The sequence below is a fragment of the Acartia tonsa genome, chromosome 9 (genome assembly GCF_053477335.1).
Source record: "Acartia tonsa isolate MP-2025a chromosome 9, ASM5347733v1, whole genome shotgun sequence".
NCBI lineage: Eukaryota > Metazoa > Arthropoda > Copepoda > Calanoida > Acartiidae > Acartia > Acartia tonsa.
In genome coordinates, this window is record NC_137268.1 from 19,652,425 (window position 1) to 19,667,972 (window position 15,548).

Here is a 15,548-nt window from a genome sequence, read left to right on the forward strand (position 1 = left end):
TTTTAGGCTATTTTTATATTTTTCACATTTTTCTCCATATCTTCAGTGTATATGGTCCGATTTTCCAAATTTTTTAAGTTAAGGACATAAAATTTTAATTTTCTGTTGTTTTAAGAAAACAACCATAGCGGCCAGATTGCCTTTTATCAGGTTTTTGGCTATTTTTATATGTTTTACATATTTCCTCATATCTTTGTTTTTTTTATTCAACTTTTTTGGGATATCAGGATCAAAATAATTTTCCCCATTGTTATGTGCATCTTTATTTGTATTTTACTTTGACCATCGTCATCATACAAAATAAAACAAGGTTTCGTGTATCCAATAAATCTATTCTTGATTTTAATAAATACCCTTTAAATCTACTTGTACGTATTCCCATCTATGATTTTTGTGCTTCGCTACTTATGGATGTTGTCATCCTTGTTTAATAGTTTATAAAGTTCATAGTTGTATGTTTTGTATTAAAATAATACCTAAAGAATTAACTTTATTTATATTTAAACTGATTAAAAAGCACTAGTAATGCCTGGCACTTAATAACAAGAATACGTGAAGGATAGAGCCATTAAGTGTATTGTATGAGTTTAGATCCATTATTGATTGAATTCCAAGAGTTGTGATGCATTTAGGAATATGAATTTTTCACTCTTCCTAATCTGACATTCTTATTTATTTTTCATCAAATACTCTTAATGGAGATATCCCTTCCATATTAGAAAGTGTTTCAAAAATATAAATCATTAATGATACAAACGAAAAAACTGTATTCTTTTTATTAAACTTATTCTTACAGGGGTGTACTTTTCCTTGTTCTTAAAAAAACTTGACAATAAAAAATTGTTTATTTAGAAAATTGAGGGAAATTTACACCCCTAGTAATTCACTTCCCTCTATTCATCACTTAAACCACGAAGAAAGCAAATATTAAGTTCTTTAATCCATTATCTTATCACAATTTTATTTGATCACCCATTTAAGTTATTTTTTACGTTATCAGTTCGCGATGCAATGCTGCGAGGCCGCACAGATGCAGGAAGCTCCACCTCAACTTCTACGGAGTTATTAAGACATGATATAAATGCTTCTCCGCGCTCCCCGCAACAGCGGTTAAGTCCCTCCCGGGGTAAGGGGTTGTGCAGCAAGTGATTGATTGATTGGGTCTTGGTTTGGTTAGCCACGCCTAATCCATCAATCTCCTTAATAATGCTCTATGCTGAATGTGTGTGCGCGTCTATACTTTGTGAATGCCGCGTGACACATTGTGTGCGCGTCTCAACTATGTGAATGCCGCAACACACAGCATACAACATATATGCAGCCTCATTAGCATGGGTCTTTTTCATAATTTTTTTTCAATAGCTTATGAAATAGGGATATTAAAATTCATATTTTTACAATTTATTTCTTATAAAGAATTGATTATAAGGGGGGGGTTTTTAATGCAACCATCTCGTAATCAGTGAGCAAATGGCACTTAGAATTCGAATTTCGAGCTGAAATTTTGCATGCGTAATCCTTGGTAGGTCTATTTTCCCTAAATCGAACAAAAAGTTGGAAAAGTAACGGCTGGCGGCTGCAGCTCAGCCGTTTAGCCGTTTTTGGCCTATTTTTAGGGTAAATTCATCATTATTTACGTAGGAATCAACTTTTTAAAACATAGTTTTGGTAAAATTCATATTAAATGATAGCAATAACCACTTTTTAAATTTCTAGTACCAGCTGCTAAACGGCTAGAACCGGCTGAAAACGGCTGGGAGCGGCCAAGAGTATGAAGAGTAGATAGGGCTTGTGACATGTCTAGGGGTAGGTTTTTATGGGTGCTGAGCTCAAAAATACTACTAAAAATAGTGACGGCCAATACAAATGGCAGCTGGGTAACAGCTGCAGCTGAGCTGCGAGCGGCCAAGAGTAGAATGAGTAGATAGGGCTTGTGACGTGTCTACGGGTAGGTTTTTATGGGTGCTGAACTCATAAATGCTTCTAAAAATAGTTTCGGCCAATCTCTATGGCAGTTAAGTAATAGCTGCTGCTCAGCTGCAAGCGGCTAAGAGTAGAATGATTAGATAGGGCTTGTGACGTGTCTAGAGGTAGGTTTTTATGGGTGCTGAGCCCAAAAATGCTACCAAAAATTGTGGCGGCCCATCCATGTGGCAGCTGGGTAACGGCGGAAGCTCAGCTGGGAGAGGCCAAGAGTAGAATGAGTACATAGGGCATGTGACATGTCCAGGGTTAGGTTTTTATGGGTGCTGAACTCAAAAATGCTTTAAAAATAGTTTCGGCCAATCCCTATGGTAGTTAAGTAATAGCTGCTGCTCAGCTGCGAGCGGCTAAAAGTTGAATGATTAGATAGGGCTTGTGACGTGTCTAGAGGTAGGTTTTTATCGATGCTGAGCTCAAAAATGGTACCAAAAATAGTGGCAGCCCATCCATATGGCAGCTGGGTAACGGCCGAAGCTCAGCTGCGAGCGGTTAAGAGTAGAATGAGTAGATGGGGCTTATGACGTGTCTAGGTGTAGGTTTTTATGGGTGCTGAGCTCAAAAATGCTACCAAAAATAGTGGCCGCCCATCCATGTGGCAGCTGGGTAACGGCGTCAGCTCAGCTGGGAGAGGCCAAGAGTGGAATGAGTACATAGGGCATGTGACATGTCCAGGGATAGGTTTTTATGGGTGCTGAACTCATAAATGCTTTAAAAATAGTTTCGGCCAATCCCTATGGCAGTTAAGTAATAGCTGCTGCTCAGCTGCGAGCGGCTAAGAGTTGAATGATTAGATAGGGCTTGTGACGTGTCTAGAGGTAGGTTTTTATGGATGCTGAGCTCAAAAATGGTACCAAAAATAGTGGCGGCCAATCTATATGGCATCTGAGCAACAGCTGCAGCTCAGATGGGAGCGGCCAAGAGTAAAATGAGTACATAGGGCTTGTGACGTGTCTTGGGGTAAGTTTTTTGGGTACTGAGCTCAAAAATGCTCCCAAAAATAGTGGCGACCCATCCATATGGCAGCTGGGTAACGGCTGCAGCTCAGCTGGGGGAGGATAAGAGTAGAATGAGTAGATAGGGCTTGTGGGCTGTAGCTGTTACCCAGCTGCCATATGGATGAGCCGCCACTATTATTGGTAGTATTTTGAGCTCAGCACTCATAAATACCTACCCCTGGACACGTCACAAGCCCTATGTACTTATTCTACTTTCGGCCGCTCCCAGATGAGCTGCCGCCGTTACGCAGCTGCCACATGGATGGGTCACCACTATTTTTGGTAGCATTTTGAGCTCAGCACTCATAAAAACCTACCCTAAGACACATCACAAGCCCTATCTACTCATTCTACTCTTGGCCGCTCCTAGCTGAGCTGTAGCTGTTACTCAGCTGCCATATGTGGATTGGTCGCCACTATTTTTAGTAGCATATGTGAGCTCAACACCCATAAAAACCTACCCCGAGACACGTCACAAGCTCTATCTACTCATTATACTCTTGGTGGCTCGCAGCTGAGCTGCAGCTGATACCCAGCTGCAATGTGGATGGGTCGCCACTATTTTTGGTACCATTTTTGAGCTCAGCACCCATGAAAACCTATCCTAGACACATCACAAGCTTTATCTACTCATTCTACTCTTGGCCACTTGCAGCTGAGCTGCAGCTGTTACTCAGCTGCCATATTGATGGGTCGCCACTATTTTTGGTAGCATTTTTGAGCTCATCACCCATGAAAACCTACCCCTAGACATGTCACATGCCCTATGTACTCATTCTACTCTTGGCCTCTACCAGCTGAGCTTCGGCCGTTACCCAGCTGCCATATGGATGGGCTGCCACTAATTTTAGTACCATTTTTGAGCTCAGCACCCATAAAAACCTACCTCTAGAAACGTCACAAGCCCTATCTAATCATTCTACTCTTAGCCGCTCGCAGCTGAGCAGCAGCTATTACTTAACTGCCATAGGGATTGGCCGAAACTATTTTTAGAAGCATTTATGAGTTCAGCACCCATAAAAACCTAATCCTGGACACGTCACATGCCTCATGTACTCATTCTACTCTTGGCCTATCTCGTCTGAGCTGCGGCCGTTACCCAGCTGAGCTGCGTCCATTACCCAGCTGCCATGTGGATGGGCCTCCACTATTTTTGTTAGCATTTTTGAGCTCAGCACCTATAAAAACCTACCCCTAGACACGTCACAAGCCCTATCTACTCATTTTACTCTTGGCCGCTCGCAGCTCAGCTGCAGCTGTTACCCAGCTGCAATATGGATTGGCCATCACTATTTTTAGTAGCATTTTTGAGCTCAGCACCCATAGAAACCTACCCCTAGACATGTCACAAGCCCTATCTACCCTTCATACTCTTGGCGGCTCCCAGCCGTTTTCAGCCGGTTCTAGCCGTTTAGCAGCTGGTACTAAAAATTTTGTAAAATGGTTATTGTTATCATTTAACATGAATTAAACCAGAAATATGTTTTAAAATGTTGATTCCTACGTAATTAATGATGAATTTGCCCTAAAAATAGGCAAAAAAACGGCTAAACGGCTGAGCTGCCAGCCGCCAGTCGTTACTTTTCCAACTTTTTGTTCGATTTAGGGAAAATAGACCTATCAAGGATTACTCATGCAAAATTTCAGATCGAAATTCGAATTCTAAGTGCCATTTGCTCACTGATTACGAGATGGTTGCATTAAAAACCCCCCCCTTCTATTAAATCTTTCATGTTTGTAATTAATTTCAAAATTTGACATTACCCGGGAGGTGTTTAACTTTTTTTTTTTTCAACCTACATATTTTTTTTTGTCAATATCAGTCATAAGCTGCAAATTTACTTTTTTCAATCCTATAATTATCTTATGACCCATTCTATTGAGGTTTAATAGTAGTGGTGTGTTATTCATTTCATAGATAGATACTGTTAAATTATTTTATAATTTTACTCATAGGACATACAAAATGCAGATTAGAGAGAGTAATTTTTATTACCCTGAATTATGTTCTTCATAGATTTTATGCATTTTGCTGCTTATACTATATAACATACATACAAAGTGTATTATAGAATGTTTTTGCTTCAGTGATGTAGATACAGAAAATAGTTTTACTTTACTCCTGAGGTTGGAAGCAATTGACTGGAACTTAATTTCAAAACTAATTCATCCAAATTTTAATTTTCTTAAGATGTTGGTCTTTTACAAAAACTTATCGACCTTTCAATAAGTTTTTTTTTTTATTTTAAAAATCTGAACAGGTATGAATGGACATTTTTAAAAAACTTTAACAGAGAATTTGACAATATGGAACAATTTTTCATTGTTAAACTGTTATCTTAAATTTTCCAAAAAAAAGTTATTTGCTTTCCTTGATATTATAGAATAACAAATTCTTGTGGGCCATAACATGACTGATTTTTTTCAAATTTAGATTTTAAATAGGAGACACGTTATGTATTTACAAGTTTATGTGCATCATCTGACTCAATACCTGCAATGCTCCAGCTAGGGTTCCTGTCCATTTTTCCAAAACTGTTTCCAGGGTGGGGTAAAAATATCTTTCTTGAACAGTAAACTGAAAATTATATGTCTGACCTTTTAAATAAAAGGTCATTCATTTGAGTGAAGAAAAAAAAACATTTACATCACTGAACTTTACTATAAATAAAAAACTAGATTATTACAGACATTGCTTAAACTGCAACTGTAGTTAAATAAAATAAGAATAATGCTTTCTATATAACTTGTGTATTTAGGCTTTATATTAAATGTTTGTTTATATCTATTTTATTTTATAAATATTATCAGAAATTAACCATTTAGAAAAAGCGTAATTTACACAGTGATAATTTAGAATTTAAGTTTTATTTTAATAATAACATAGGAAGAAAAATACCTTATGAGACAAGGATATTATAAAGTTAACATAAAATGAATTGCATTAATAATGTATTTATAGTTAATGAAGAGTGTTTTATATATTAAGATTAAGTATTTAAAACTGTAATAATTGTTTTTGAGTGTTATTATGTTATGTCTTTTTAGGTTTCAGACTGTGGCTGATTTTATTTTATTTTACTTATAAAATTATGACAAATAGTCTAAATAGGTTTTATTTATTTAGAATTGTTAATATAAATAAGAAAAGTTGAAAATCTTTGGACTGTATACTGTATGCCTGATGTCTTTAGGGGTTGATATTTTATCTGATGAAAGATTATTATGCTTCAAACTATTCAGTCAGTTAAAAATTATATATATTTTGTTGCATGTGTTTGTACTATAATAAGAAGCAACAAAGAATTATTAATTTTAACAAAAGAAATTTTGGAGGCCAAATAGTTTTTATTCAGATAGAATATTTCTCCTGGATGTCCTATAATGTATATTTATAAAGCATTACAATGTATTTTATTTTTTTACTTCTTTGTGAATGATTTGTTTATCATGTTCTGTTTGCAAGGCTTTTAGTCTTTCAAGTTGTTAACAACCTTAAATTTTATCATTTTAAATGGTCATATACCTAATGATATTTTAAGCTATGTCAAGATACAAAGGGAGATAATTATATCCATTAATAGTACCAATAACAAGTCAATGTTTTAAGTAAATCACAAAAATATGATATTTTGGTTGCACAGCTTGTTTAAAACTTAATGACTGACACCTCTCTCTTATAGGGTAGCTGCTCTACTTAAACTACTTCAGATAAAACCATTTTTTATTAGTCAAGAAAAAAACCATAGACTTTGGTTTTTACAGTATAGCATAGATATAATAACTAGTTATAATTTGCTTTGATATAAAGTGTGATAGTTATTTGCTATAACATAACTTTCCTGTAATTATTATCAGCTTTTACCCTACATTTTATTATTTTAAATTGAATTTCCCTTTTGATGCAAAATTTCAGTTGCCCCAGCATTATATGATCTTGTTTAATCTGGTTAATTTTTTTTCTGAAATATTTTCTCTTAAGCAAACAAAAAAACATTTGTGCAATGTTGACTTTTGGATGGAGAAACAAAATATAAATGAATAAACTTTTTGGACTGCATGTTATTATATTGTAAGAATTAAGAAATGTTTTGTTTTAGGCCAAGCACAGCAGAGGAAAGAAGTTATCAGGAACAAAATCCGCGCAATTGGCAAGATGGCGCGCGTATTCTCTGTACTTAGGTAATCAATGATTAAATGACACTTAGAATCCGAATTTCGTTACGAATCTCGGCATGAGTAATCCTTTTGGTAGGTATATTTTCCCTAAATTGAACAAAAAGTTGAAAAAGTAACGGCTAACAGCTCAGCCGTTTAGCCGTTTTTTTGGCTATTTTTAGGGCAAATCTGTCATAAATTACGTAGGAATCAACTTTTTGTAACATATTTTTGCTTTAAATCATGTGAGATGATACCAAAACTATTTTTTAAATTTCTAGTACCAGCAACTACCGGCTAGAACCGTTTAAAAACATTAATCGCCTTCTATGTGTTTTGGTAGTTATATAATAGGATGTGAACAATTGCTTAATACAGAAGTGTTAAAAATATAAAAAAAAAAAATAGTTTTGAGTGGGTTACCATGCTTACAAAGTCTGAAAACCTAACAGCTTTTCAAATTTTTAGCAATATGTAATATCAATGAATTAATGACAGACTTTTCTACCCACCCAATCACCATCTTAAACTTTTTTTTATTGCTCTCGTTTGTACTTAGTCCTATTTAATCATGTGTTAGTCACGTTACATTTAAAATAATAATTTTTATTTTTTTGAGGATTGGGGGGTGATTTTTGAAAAATTTATGACTTCAAAGATACCTAACATTGTTTAGCCCGTGCCTTCGGCACCTCGGGGCTAAAAAACTGGTTTTAATCTTATAATTGTACATTCTATATCCGCGGAAAGCTGTTTATAATACGATGCGAGAAATAACTATTCTCAAATTAAAATGTCTGATGGACTCAAAAAAATAATCAGCGAGCAACTAAGTACAGAGAGAGAGGGGACACAGGGGTGTTTATTACACTAGTCCCCAAAGTTTTATTATAACGTTTTCCTGTTTGTTTGCTTAACACTTTGGGGTGAATTGTGATTGGTTTAAGTTGAGTGTTCGAACGTTTTAACCACTTATTTTACAGAAGGGGTAGTTTGTGATTCATCTTTGTGGATAAAAAGGGGTAGTTGCACGATATGCATTTAAACTTGAATTTAGTCAACTTCATATTTTTTCCCGTTTAATGGTTTAAACTACAATTATAGGGCATATATTTGAAAGAATTTCAATTTTCTACAATGTCGTTTTAAAAATAACAAGACTTTAGAATCGTATTTTTGTGATATATGCAATTTATATAGCCGACTTATTTTCACAAAAACAGAATGACGACTAATTTAGTGATGTCTAATTGTTTGTTTTTTATTGTAATACAAAATTATATATGTTTGGTGGTATAATTTCATCTTGTGCTTGAAATCACGTTTCTGAAGTGCACTTCATGCAACTATCCCTTTGTCGGCCATTATCTTATCCCTTTAGACCCCTGAACTAAATATGTTTTGTTTTAGTGAATGAACATAGGCTTATCTTACAGAGTAAACAAAAACATTTTACTAATATTACTTTACATAGCATATTTTAACAATGGATTATTTTTATAAAGATTATCATTTATTTTTGCCCTGGAAATACGATTTCTTCTAGGAGGGTTTGTTTGTCTGTACGCGAAGGGCCTAAATCTTTTTTTGCTTTTAAGATATTTAAATTTGATTAAATTTTCAGCATTGAAATTGTTCCTAACTTTTCCACCATTAAAAATTCTTACTAGTATAATATATTTATATGAATATGGAGGTGGTAATTTTATGAATAATGATGCTGAACCTAAAAGTAAAAATTAACAAAAATGAAAAGGTTTTGTGATTTTTTTTATATTGTCCTCATAGATAGAATAGATATGAGGGCCGGGAAGAAAAGTCGAAAAATTATAATTAAAACGCGAAAACCGTAGTAACCCTTAAATATATTTTCAAACGGCAGAACCCTAAATAGATAATTTAAACTTTTATTCTCAAGTTCCTTAATTCAAGATTTTTTACTTTTCAGGGAAGAGTCTGAGGCCGTGGTGCAGCTGAAGGGATTGACTCCCACTGGCGCCCTTCCTCTTGGAGCTTTGTCAGGTAATGAATTCAAAAATAAAATAAGCCACTTTGATTATAGCAAAGCTTATTAAAATATTGAAAGCATGAGGAAAATTATTTATCGAATCGTCTTATTAAGCAGTTTTTCACTGATTTTAAAATAAAAAATGAAAGATTGATTTCAGTTAAGTTGGCATTAAATTATTCCAGCTGAAATTAATTGGATTTGGAGCCACGCTGGAAAAAAATTCAGTACTCATAAAGTCCATTTGATGGAAAACGCTGTTTCCTGTTCTAAAGAAATATTGTACCTTATTATAATTTGTAATGTCTAACCTGTATCTTTATTAATCAGGTGGTAAGGCCAGCCTCTGTAATGCTCTGCAAGGATTCTCTCCTAACCACAAGATCACCTCATTCGAAGAAGCTAGAGGTAACCTTCATTTTTCTATTAACAGATTTAAAGTATATACAGATAACTACCTCCCCCCTTTTCCAATGACCTTGTCTGTCTGCTAGCGAATTGTTTTCTGTTACTTGGCTGTGTTGATATTCCCGACACTATTGGTTGACCCAATGGAGGGTCAGCACAAGGCCATTGGGATAGTTATTTAACCCCTTCCCCTTCTAGTGTTTCACTAATATTCTACTAATGTGCTAAGAATGCTGAAAGCAAAATTCATTTGTTTAGTTAAATATAAGCACATCTTAAAGCTATGAATGAACAAAAAAATACTTAGGGGTATATTGTTTATGAATGTCAAATACCATGCTACAGTCAAAAATAGATATTTTTTATGTTTAGGTTGCCTGTTTTAATAATCTTTTAAATGATAGGAAGAAAAATTATAGGAGAAGTCTAATGAAATTTATATATTTTCAGAGCTTGACTTGGCGAATGAGCGTATGCCTCCGCGAAAGGATAGGAGTGAGGCTTCAACTCCTGCCTCGGAAACTGCTAAGCCCAGCAACCATGCATCCTGAGGTTCTACACCCCAGTAGACACCCTCACTCCACGCAACCTAAGGTTCTATACCTGTACAGATATCCTTTACTCCATGCGTCTCATGGTTATTTCCCCACTCTTCTCACCACTCCACAATCCTGCCTTCCGAGGCTTTTTCCACACAGTTTCTTCTTGAAGCCGTTGGCTTCCCTGCAAGACTCTGTTTCTTCCTCAATCACTCCTACCTCCTTGTGGATCCTGATCCTGTGACCAACTCCTGAGTTTGCCAGATCATCATGGGGCCTTTCTTTTAAAATCCACATCTAGATGGATTTATTTTGTTTTTATGTGTGGCCCACCAAAAACCTAAGCGCAATGTTACCCCTCCCCCTAAACTACGGTCTCGTAATCACTACTGCATTATCTTTACCCTAAATGTGTAACATCAAATGAGTTGAGCTGCATAATGACCAATCAATAATGACATAAAATCAAATTCTCCTACAAACTTGCACAGGTACATGTTACACATTCATTAACAAGTTTGTGAATGCTAAAGTTTCAAATAAGTTTGCAATACTATTTTATCTGGGTAAAGATAAAGTTTGTACCTGAGAGATTCTCCTCAGCACCATACAAGATGATAGCACTGGTAATGATAATAATTAAAATAAACTCATCTCAAGTCAATTTACACAATTATCTGACACTATCATGCCACCACCACCATTGTTCTTCACTGTTCCTCTTTTTTTCCATAAATGACTCATCATTGCCTACCTAGACAGTATAAATAATTTCCCTCTGGTATCAAATAATGAAAAAATAATCACTAATATTAAACTCTATTATTGTTGTTTTTATTATTTTATTTTAAACACTTCTTAATTGATGGCTTATTATATGAACTTGCAGCATATTTCTAGTGAAAAATTGCTAGGCTAGGCGCTTAGTGTCAAACCATTGGCCACAAATAAATCTTGTGAATATTGTCAAGTAAATGCATCAGAATAAATGATTTAGTTGCATAATAAATGAACACATAATAAATGACGTACAATCTCTGCTAAAAAAAACTGAAAACATGTTGCAACTACAAGTGACTCAAGAAATCAGTTATATAGAGCAAATAAGTTCACTATTATTATAATAGATATATGGATCATTATTATTAATATTATTACAGAATTGTTCACTCTTATATGGTTAATTATTAAAAAGTTATTATGGCTTTTTTGTTAAGTAAATTAATGCTGTGTAGTTGTAGAATTTTCACATGTTTTCTCCAATAGATAATATTGCTTCTATATTATTATATCCATTTTATGAATATTGCAGATTTTTTACTAAAACAAAACATAATAATGCATTAAGATGCTTAAAAATATTAATGGATGCTATATTAAATATTTATGTAAATTTTTAACTTAAATCATACCAAATGAAAAAGACATAATTTTCCACTATTTAAATATCCTTTTCCTTTCATATTACTGTAGTTTTTATTCTTCATAGATGTAGGAGTTTTTATAAGCATAAACTTTTTATTTACAACACAATAGATTTTATATATTGTTTAAAATTTTCACTTAGGCTGCTATTTATATCAAGATTAATTTTATACTGTACATTACATTTCTATAACCAAGATAAGGGGGAGGCTTGGTATGTAATCATCTTGTAAGCTAAATGAATCAATATATGACTAAACACCAATTGTATTGTTAATTATGGTTATAGGATCATCAAATACCTCCCTCCCCTTTTTAAGAAACCAAATGGAAATTTTTGTAATTTTCTTAAGATAAGACATTAATAGCCTAAGATGGTAACATAAAAAAAGCACAATTATCCATAGGCAATCATTTATTTTCAATTTTGAAAAGATAAATCATTACAAAAGTTAATGATGTATGATGAGATGTATTTAAAATAAATGCCTCTGTTTATAAAAGTCCATTTTAGATGTTTTTAACATTTCTATCTCAAGTTTGTTTTTATTGTTTCTTTAAAAATAAAGGAAAAATTGTATGTCTGTTTCTCATTCTTTCTGTATAATTCATGTTTTCATACTGTTGTGTATGATATAAGGATAGGGATAAAAAAATTACACACTTTGATTGTATCATAAGAATAAATTTTCATTAAGGTTATTTTTTTATAATTTTGTTTTTATTTTACCTTTTTTTCTATAAAATATTTCTTGTTTGATAATAGTATACTATTAACTTACATTAGATATTTTATATAAAGAAATTATTTATTGTTTTATTTGATTTTTATTATACATAGAATATTTATATGAAATTTTATTTTATCTTGTCTTATTATCATTTTAATATTAATATTGGCAGAATAGTTTTAGCAAATGTGATAGTTTTTGTTATCAATTGTGTTTATTTGTTTTATAATATTATTTTATTTAAGCTTGGGTCTAATAATGAACGGTTAAATTCAAGCTTTTAATAGAAAGGATTTTTACTTTATTAACTTTATGCATAATCTTTTTATTTTAAAAAGATTGTTGTAAATTTTTCTTTCTGTTACATTGCTTGAATTTCTAGATCTCATAGTATCACATATTATATCCTCGACTTTATTAATATCAATATTTATAAAAATGGTTTGTTACACCAATCCTTTTATTTTGAATCACTTACATGGCCATTTTTATGTTTTTATTATTATTTTGAGGAGTATATATTTTTGTTTGTAAAAATACTATGTATACAAAAATCTTGATGTGTCTTTTTTATATACACAATATTCTAAGTGCAGATGTATTATTAATAGGGATTTATTTTGTACAAACCGCAATCTAAAATGCCTAAAAAGTCCCTTGATTTTTCAACAACAATGGGTGTGACATGTACATTTAAAATGGGGAATGCTGTCCCTGTACAACGGGTGTAACATGTACATTTGATGAAACTGTGTCCGTACTAATGTGCATGTGTTAAACAAAAATCTGTACGTATAATTCTAGTCTTTAAATATTAATATTATTTCCTTTCTTTACAAACTGTGTTGTATATTCGGTGTTTTAGAATTTTATTAGGTCATTCAAGTTTTTTTCTTGAAAAAAGGTCATTTTCTTTTCATCAGCAATTTAATTACAATTAAAATAGCCATGTTGGCTTAATAAAAGTAAGTAAATAAAATGATAAAGAAGACCTTTTTATAAAAACAAGAAAATCTAATTTTATTCTAACCCCCTCTTGTTATATTAGTACTTCAAATTAATCCTTTTTTATGTTTGTTTCCTCTATCATTCTCTGTTACCAAAAAATTAAACTTAAAATTCCGCCATTTTTTTCTGTGAATTAAAAAAGCCCGCCAATCCAAGAAAAATGCCGCAAAATCCCACTAAAAGATGCCAAAAGAGAGATTGGTATCTTTTGCGGAGTAATAATAATAATTGTAATAAATATCTGTTTGTTTTATCATTTGTTTTATTTGTGGATAATTTTTATTACGGTTAGCAGTCATGACTTGTAAGAAAGCACTACTGTACAAAAGGCTTGCTTTTTACAATTCTCTTCACGTATTAATATATTGAGAGGTGCTTTTTTATCAAAATGATGGTTAATCTAAAAATTATCTAACTAATAAAGTTCATATTTTATCTGTAGTGATATTGTCATCCTTGGTCTAATAATTTAATTTTATCAATCCTTAATGTTACAATTAGTTGATTATTAACCTAGTACTTAACACACATTAACATTGTTTCAAAATTAAATTATTACTGGTCAAAGAAGCTTAAATATTATTTTTATTCGTCTCATTATATCTTCTATATATATATAAATCTCTCTCTCTCTCTCTGGCGAGCTAACCTGTTGTTTACTATATTGCTGTCTTGTCTGCTATCTCAAGGGTCCATGTTGCAAGTATTGACGACGATATTATATCATGCTTGGTGTGTACAAGAATGCCGCGTTGCATAGTTTGTAGTGTATGAAAACAAAATGGTGGCCAGAGAAGCGTTGTGATGCACATAGTTTATATTTGAAAGAAAATCTAGATTTGTTGTTAGGCAATATAACCGGTTTATCTTTGTACACATCACAGTGGGATGCAGGCTTGAACTTGCCAATATGTCTTTGGAATAAGCAGACAAGACGGCTAATAAATATTCTTAACTCTTAGCAAATTCTTGAAGTGTTGATGATTTTAATTCTGTTAATAAATAACCCTAAAAGGTGATACGTGTGTTTTATTAATTAATTTTAGTCCAATTAGGTTCGAATCGTCCATAAGTTATTTCTTGTTAATTTAGGCATGTTAGAATTGTCCTATCAATTTTAAACTTGGCATGATGATTACTTTGTTAGTTGGGTACAATGGGCACAGATCCTGGCCATATTTGAGATAAGTTCAAGCTTATTAGACGATCACTCAAAGCCCAAAAATAATGGATTTAAAAGTGTTATAAACTGTGCTTAAGACATTTGCGAATATATTTTTGGGAGTTAGAAAGTGCTTTATATCTCATTTTAATTGCCTGGCATTGCTTTATAATATACAGGTAATAACTTGGTTGTTTTTAGAACTGTTGACTAAAAAAGGATTTGTGATAAACCCACTTTTGTTGTAGCTCCAAAAATGATATTTTTTCTCTGAATTTTTTGGTTGTAAATAAGTGTTCTATATTCATACTAGCGGCTTCGCCTCTAGCCTCTAGGAGCTTTGCCCTAAGAGGTTTAATCAAACCCCACTATTTTAATTTTAGTTTTAAAAGAAAAAAACACCTCAAAAATGAGTATTCTAGAGCATAAATTAGTTTAGCATTTTTGGTGACTCAATTTTGAAATTTTATTTGTAGCAACAGAAAAATATTTTTAAAATATCCTTTTTTTTTATCTCAGAGGCAAATTAATTGTAGCAATTTATTCGCAAATGTCTTAAGCACAGTTTAATACACTTTTGAGTCCATTATTATTGGGCTTTGAGTGATCGTCTAATAAGCTTGAATTTATCTCATTTGCCTGTCAGTATTAGGAGTATTTCAGTTTACTTGTTAAAGACATATTATAGTTTAGATGATTAAGTTTAAATAATCTTATTTATCTTTTACTTCGAAGATATAATTTGCAGTAGAGAAATAAAAACTAGACTAGGTGTTTTAGAATTGTCTCAGAAATATTCTGGGACAATCTGATACAGATTCACCAGGCTTTTAGCATTGCTTTATCAATTAAATTAAAGGTAAGGATGGTTTATTAGTCTAAATGTAGATTATATAACTTTGAAAGTATCTACCTTAAAATTTTATTAGTAGTAAAAGAATATGATTTTTTTCTACTAATTTTCAATGCTGGATTACATTTTATGATAGAACTATCCAGTTTACAGTTCTATTTGCTCTTTAAACTTTGTAAACTAGCTCGCTGAAACAAACAATTCATTTCATAATTCTTATAGAAAGAAAAATTGAAACCCAGCAGCCAATATATATATTTTGAAATAAATCATAGTAA

At 32.6% G+C, this 15,548-nt stretch overlaps 1 protein-coding gene across 50 annotated transcripts in view; it reads left to right on the plus strand.

Moving 5' to 3' along the window:
• The window catches only part of LOC145328421 (serine/threonine-protein phosphatase 2B catalytic subunit 2-like), a 74,583-nt gene extending 60,309 nt beyond the window's left edge, over positions 1–14,274 (plus strand). Inside the window, exons 15-24 of one of the 50 annotated variants that reach the window (XM_080172112.1) lie at positions 7,079–7,160; positions 9,085–9,158; positions 9,475–9,552; positions 10,003–11,307; positions 12,304–12,512; positions 12,630–13,123; positions 13,296–13,542; positions 13,680–13,714; positions 13,824–13,906; positions 14,218–14,274. In XM_080172112.1, coding sequence (XP_080028238.1) covers positions 7,079–7,160; positions 9,085–9,158; positions 9,475–9,552; positions 10,003–10,103 — 335 coding nt within the window. In that variant the 3' untranslated portion in view covers positions 10,104–11,307; positions 12,304–12,512; positions 12,630–13,123; ... (2 more) ...; positions 13,824–13,906; positions 14,218–14,274. Of the gene's footprint in view, positions 1–7,078; positions 7,161–9,084; positions 9,159–9,474; positions 9,553–10,002; positions 11,308–12,303; positions 12,513–12,629; positions 13,152–13,256 lie in introns of all 50 variants that reach the window. The other 49 variants (XM_080172113.1, XM_080172114.1, XM_080172086.1 and 46 more) reach the window with 49 other exon arrangements.
• Positions 14,275–15,548: the final 1,274 nt, after the last annotated feature.